At 37.7% G+C, this 6,836-nt stretch overlaps 1 protein-coding gene across 1 annotated transcript; it reads left to right on the top strand.

The window, feature by feature from the left end:
* The first annotated feature begins 370 nt into the window (after nt 1–370).
* LOC120308287 (DPY30 domain-containing protein 1-like) lies at nt 371–6,197 on the top strand. The gene is made up of 4 exons (XM_039344152.1): nt 371–919; nt 1,057–1,179; nt 1,653–1,748; nt 3,555–6,197. The coding sequence occupies exons 1-4, from the start codon at nt 767–769 to the stop codon at nt 4,092–4,094; spliced, it is 912 nt and encodes a 303-aa protein (XP_039200086.1). The 5' UTR covers nt 371–766; the 3' UTR covers nt 4,095–6,197.
* The last annotated feature ends 639 nt before the right edge of the window (nt 6,198–6,836 follow it).

Raw genomic sequence — 6,836 nt, 5'->3', positions numbered from 1 at the left:
AAGAAGAAGAGAAGGAGGAGGAGAAGGAGGAGGAGAAGGAGGAGGAGGAGGAGGAGGAGGAGGAGGGGAGGAGGAGAGAAAGAAGATGAAGAAGGAAAAGAAGACGAGGAAGAAGAAGAGAAGAAGAAGAAGAAGAAGAAGAAGAAGAAGAAGAAGAAGAAGAAGAAGAAGAAGAAGAAGAAGAAGAGGAGGAGGAGGAGGGAAGGGGGTCTCTTTCCTCACATCTTGGATGAAGGCAGAACAAGAAGCAACGGATGGAAACTAACCAAAGAGAGAAGCAACCTAGAACTAAGGAGAAACTTCCTGACAGTGAGAACAATTCACCGGTGAAACAACCTGCCTCCAGAACTTGTGGATTATCCAGTACTGGAAGGTTTTAAGAAGAGATTGGACAGCCATTTGTTCAGAACTGTAGAGGGTGCGTTGTCTGAGCAGGGGGTTGGACTAGAAGACCTCCAAGGTCCCTTCCAACTCTGTTATTCTGTTATTCTTCTAGTGAATTTTGTTTCTTCTATGTCTCAACTCAGGGTAGGTCTATTACTTTAGATGACGATTGTGATTTCCCAGAGTATTAAAAAAAAAAAAAACTCTTTGAAAATGGCGTCTAGCATCATGTCCTCTCTGCAAAAACAAGTAAAGAAACTTAATTAGGACCTAGATTTATTCTAAGGGCTGTCCTGCAACAGTTTATTTTCTTTCCTGTAAACAGAGAACTTGGTATAGGTTCATCCAGTCCCTTGGATCAACGCAGAGCGAAAGGCAAACGATGGGAATGGATGCCAAATATTTCAAGGAAAATCTCGGAACGTGCTTGGCTGAAGGGCTTGCGGAAGTGGCCAACCGCCGGCCAGTAGACCCCATCCATTTCTTGGCCTCCTGGATTTACAACTATAACGAAAATAGAAAGAGAGAAGAAAAGGTGATACATTTCCTAAAACAAACAAAAAAAAAAGTTGAAGAAATCTTGTCTCAGCCACGACTGAATTCAATTTTCTTTCCTCCCAATTTTCCTGTCCTTTCTCTCTTTGGTCCCCCTATCCCTTCTATCCTTTCTAGAGAAAGAAAGCAAAGGACCACCTAGAACTTCAGTATGAAGAACGTCTCGCAGAACTGGGGTCTGCGGAAAAACTGAGAGCAGAAGAACCTCCAACGGCCCCAAAATTTGAAGAGCAGACGAAGGTCTGGGTCTCTTTCATTTTACACTAAACTATTTCCTTCAAGAACCATATTTGGCTTGTTGGTGTAATGAGAAAAATTGTTGGAGCAGTTGTTAAAAAAAAATGCATATTTTTAAAAAAAGGGTCCGTTGGGGGTGGATGCGGTTTGGGGGGAAATGGGTGGGCAATACCAAAAGCGGTGTGTATCAATTTGTTTTATTTTTTATCTGAAGTATTTTTAAGATTGTAGCGTATTGTAAAATTGAAAATAAAAACTTTTTTTTAAAAAAAAATAACCATATTTGGCTTGTTGGTGTAATGAGAAAAATTGTTGGAGCAATTGTTAAAAAAAAATGCATATTTAAAAAAAAGGGTCCGTTCCTAGACTGTGGATGGAGGGATGGATTTATGCCAAGTGGATGGATGCTAGATGGTTAAAAGTTGGTGGCTGAAGGGAACTGAATGCAGTTTGATTCTATGAAGGATCTTTTCCAGGAGCAAACAGAAGATACTCCTGAAAAATTAACGGAAATAGATGGAACATCACACCAACCTTTGAGACAAGAGCTGGCTGAAAAGAAGGCAGAGGAAGTGAGTACCTCTTTTAACAAATGCACTTGACATGTTATTATTACTTCTTCTTTTTTTTAGAGTTTTATTGGTTTATAATATAGGAATCGAAATACAAAGTAAATAGCGGGAAAGATGGGGAAGGGAAAAGGGAGTAGAGAAGTGAGATAAGGGAGAAAAAAAAGGGGGGAAAAAGCATTGGCTTCCAACATCCTTTGGCGCAACAGAGTATCCCCTTCAAACCTCAACTTTTAACTTTCACAAAATAATACAAACTAGCCATTTCAGTAACATCAAATCTATCTAATTGGTAAAGCCCACAATCAAAATTTCATTTTTTTCCCACCTCAAGCACAAAATCTAGAAACGGTTTCCATGTAGCAATAAATGTTGCATTTTTTTCTTTAATCAGTACAGTCAGTTTAGCCATCTCTGCTAGCTCCATCAGATTTTGTAATCATTCCTCTGTTGTAGGAATTGATGTAATCTTCCTTTTCTGAGCGTAATCTTGCTGCTTTCAACATTGTTGTTGTTAGTTGCGAAGTCATGTCCGACCCATCGCGACCCCATGGACAACATTCCTCCAGGTCTTCCTGTCCTCTACCATCTTCTGGAGTCCATTTAAGCTCACGCCTCCTGCTTCAGTGACTCCATCCAGCCACCTCATTCGCTGTCGTCCCCTTCTTCTCTTGCCCTCCATCTTTCCCAGCATTAGGCTCTTCTCCAGTGAGTCCTTCCTTCTCATTAGGTGGCCAAAGTACTTGAGTTTCAACTTCAGGATCTGGCCTTCTAAAGAGCAGTCGGGTTGATCTCCTCTAGGACTGACCGGTTTGATCGCCTTGCAGTCCAGGAGACTCGCAGGAGTCTTCTCCAGCACCAGAGTTCAAAGGCCTCCATTCTTTGGCGCTCAGCCTTTCTTATGGTCCAACTTTCACAGCCATACATCGCAACTGGGAAAACCATGGCCTGGACTATACGCACTTTTGTTGGCAGGGTGATGTCTCTGCTTTGCTTTCAACATATATAGTATCAAAGCTCCATTTTTTTTCCAGGTCTTTGTCTATTACTGCAAGAGAAAAGTCTCTGCTTTTCTTTCTATATTTAGTTTAAGGACTTTCTGTATTAACATATGAATCCTTCTCCAATATTTTCTTGCTTTATCACACGTGTTATTATTATTACTTCTAACAACAAAACCAGGCCTTTAAAATTCACTTTGCATTAAAATGATTTTTACTTACTGGAAGTTTCTCAGACCTTTTGTTTTGATGTTCTTTATGGGTTCAGAGTATTGGAAGAGCTTAAGGACAAGAGTTTAAGATAAGACAACACGGAGCATTTCATTCAGGATTGTTGTTGCCTCCTTGCCTTGATAGATAAATAAATCCATTCAGGTCAAAAAATCTGTACAGAATCTGCAAGTTAGTTTTCATGCAAGCTTAGTTTTTGCCCTTATTTTGAAGAATTGGAATCCGTCTTGTTTAAGACTAGGATGCTGGAATATCTAGCAGTCTCTGAGAACATAATGGAGGGCCATTATAGAAAATATTTCTTGTTCCCAGGTAGGAAAAAAGCATGAGAAAAAGACTAAGAATAATCCTGCCAGTTACACTGCGTATAAATTGAGCTGGACAACTTGGAGGCTTTCAAGATTGTTGTGAAGCCCTTCAAGACTGTCAGACTTAGGAAACAAGAACCACTTGGGTTTCTAGAATGATCCTTTTTGCTAGTAGAGTAATGTAGCAGAATCTTGAAAAACTAGACTAATAAAGATTGGGTTGAGAAGAGGGATATTAACATGTAGATAAAACTAATTTTCAACCATAGATGACGACCGAAGAAAAGGTTGGACACATCCCAGAAGAATATGAAACTAGGTCAACACAAGAGGTGTTAGAAAACAGAGTGGATCAAGATGACTTAAATGTTGTGATAAATGAGTTGGATGAGCAACCAGGCCAGGTAAGTCCTAGTTTAACCCTTCAGGAAGCCTCACTAGAAATTGCTGCAGATGAAGATTTAAGTCCCAACGTCTTGGATGACAAAGATGAAGACCAGTTGGAACAAGACAGAGCAGCTGAGAAGGAGAATGATGATGTACAAACTGAAGGTGACAAAGGCAAAGACCAGTTGGAACAAGGCAGAGCAGCTGAGGAGAATGATGTACAAGCTGAAGGTGACAAAGGTGAAGACCAGTTGGAACAAGGCAGAGCAGCTGAGTTGGAGAATGATGTACAAGCTGAAGGTGACAAAGGCGAAGACCAGTTGGAACAAGACAGAGCAGTTGAGAAGGAGAATGATGTACAAGCTGAAGGTGACACTCAAGCTGAGATAGACAGATCTATTCAGGATGGGAATTCAGAGTAATTCCACAATTCATGTATACTTGGAAGGAAATCCTGTTGCTTTCAAAAGGCTTTGTGTGAAGGCTTTGTTTCACAAAGAAGGTAATCTAAAAAGGATGGGTTTTGAGGGTGTGATAGTGACAGTTTTCCAGCATAGTTGCACTAGGATGTTATATGGAGAAGATTGATCATTAGATGGTAACCAGTCTTGGGAAAGTATGTGTACGACACGCCTCTTCAAAACTTGGTGTGTTCTTGTAGCTTTTGTTTTTATGCTTTTATCTGTTGGAAGAAATGGTATCTATCTACAACTGGAAATCCTGTTATACAATTGATTGCAAGTTCATGCAAGACATTTTGTTATATGTGTAGAACCACCCTCAATGTTATAGATGTGTGACACTGATTTGGAGACACATTATATCAACTTGTGGCTCTGTATATGAGACATGTATATTCTATACACGGGTCGCATTCTGATGTATAGGTGCACATAGTGTCTCCAAAACATTATCAACATCTATCGATATGTGTATGTGTGTGTAAAATAAGACAGGATACAAACCTAAGACCCTCACTCACACAATGAGTTTTTTTTTCTGTGATTAGGTGGCTGTGTTTGAACACAGTCCATTTCATTATGGTTCGGTGCAAACCCAGAAAGTGAGTTAATTCCTAAACCAGATTAAGGGTGAATGTAGTGACATGCTTTCTAAAAAAAAAATGTTGCCAGGTAAAGCATTCAGTAGCAGACTTATTCAATCTTCCAAACAAATTGTCATTAAAAGTAGTAGCCTTCTACCTTGATTCTCTGAAAGAATATTGCAGATAAATACTTCTTGTGAATGGTACATTTTGGAGGTCAAAAGACTATTCTTAAACGTACTGAAATTCCTTTTTTTTTTCCTTTTTTCATCTGATGCTGTTGCATTTAGAAATAAGACATAATGAACTTTTGATTATTCTTATGTATGAGCAGTGTTGGAAAAGTAGCTGTTTCCCCTCTGTTACATCACTGTGATTATGATTATGTGTATAAAGGTAGTCCTTGACCTACAATCATTGCTTTAGTGACCATTCAAAGTTATAACAGCGTTGAAAAAATGACCTTTAACCGGTCTTGCACTAACAACTGTTGCAGCATTCCCACAATTCCATGATCAAAATTTGGCCAAGCAACTGGCATGTATTGATGGTGGCTGTAGTGTTTCAGGGTCATGTGACTTTTCCAACTGGTTTCCAACTTACTTAAGTGCAGTGATTTGCTTAACAGATGTAGCAAAGCAAGTCATAAAATCCGGTGCAACTCATTGATAGCCGCCTTGCTTAGCAATGGAAATTCTAGTCCTGATTGTGTTCGTAAGTCAAAGTGTTTTTGTTCAACATTTCTTTTAGCAATAAGAAGGGTATGGATAATCCATTTCCATTGTTCAGCTGCCAATTTTCATATCAACAGACATCTCAAAATATTAAGACCATTGTCAAACTCAAATTAATGTCTTCTTCCAATAATAAGTTTTAGCATATTCCAAAAACATACGCTTGACCAAAGCCATACTCTTATTCTCGTTGAGAATATCAGCAGTAACTTTTGTCTATTTTTTGTACAAATGCAGTAGAGTCCAATAAATTCAATATTGCTTTTTGTTGAATAAAATGTAGTCTAAGGTTTATCAAAGGTTTCCGGATAGAATTTCCCATTCCTTAGATAAAGTGGAAATTTCCAATTGCTTTTTCTATTCAGTCTTTAAAATGTATGTATAAAATTAACATATCAGCAGGTATTTGTTAAAGCCTCTTTGTGAGATTTTTATTTTCATTAAAACTTGGTAATCACTTGTAATAATTTAGATGTCCCTGAAGCTGTAAGTGCCATTTATCCATATCAAGATGCTCAATAAATGTTCTTCAAATGTAAAAACCATAAAAGTATGTCCGCAAGACTGGTGACTTATATAGACTACATATGGAGTTAGAAAGGAATATGCTTATCCTTTAGTGAATTTTTTATATAAATCTCTATATGCATGTAAGCACGCATGCATGGTAGCTTCGGGTGTATACACCAGTTTATTTAAACAAAAATAATATGTCCCGAATAAAAATATCTTTTGAAGAGTCAAAATATGTGATTCTTTTCTTTCTCTTCTGCTAAATCTTTTAAAATATGACTATGAATGGCATCGTTAAGAAATAGATTAATAATTATACTCTTTGAAGTCATTATTAAATATTGTATGACTTGATCTCAGATACAATACATGAAGGTTTCCACAGATGATGGTTGTGCTGTAACAAATTGTGTAGTTGTGTAATCAAGCACGTTTGTAATTCATATTCATAACTGGCACAGGTCTGTACATTAAGCCTTTAATGACAGTTTTGCAAAGGTTAGGTTGCAAATTCACAAGATGGTCATTTCTGGTTTGTATAGCACAGTGCAGCAATAGTTTTATTAGACTGTTTCCATGATTATAAAATGAGACATAATTGTTGGAGGTGAAGCATAAACCACAAATCGTCTTATAAGGGAGATAGATGGCATAAAAATTTAATAAATAAAAATAATGATCAATTTGCACTCTCCAGTTTTAACATTACGTGTTATTGCTTAGAATTGTCTCTAGTCTTGGGAAAAAAATTGTTTGGAAATCAAAAAAAGCCTAAAGAAACTGGATAACTGTATACAAAAGCTGAAGATAATATATTAGTATCAATAAAAGCCAACTTTAGTAGCGTTGGTATTACTTTAGAACAGTGGTTC

The sequence above is a fragment of the Crotalus tigris genome, unplaced genomic scaffold, assembly GCF_016545835.1.
Source record: "Crotalus tigris isolate CLP2741 ecotype Arizona unplaced genomic scaffold, ASM1654583v1 scf7180000017892.488125, whole genome shotgun sequence".
NCBI lineage: Eukaryota > Metazoa > Chordata > Lepidosauria > Squamata > Viperidae > Crotalus > Crotalus tigris.
This window is presented reverse-complemented; position numbering and strand designations above follow the sequence as displayed.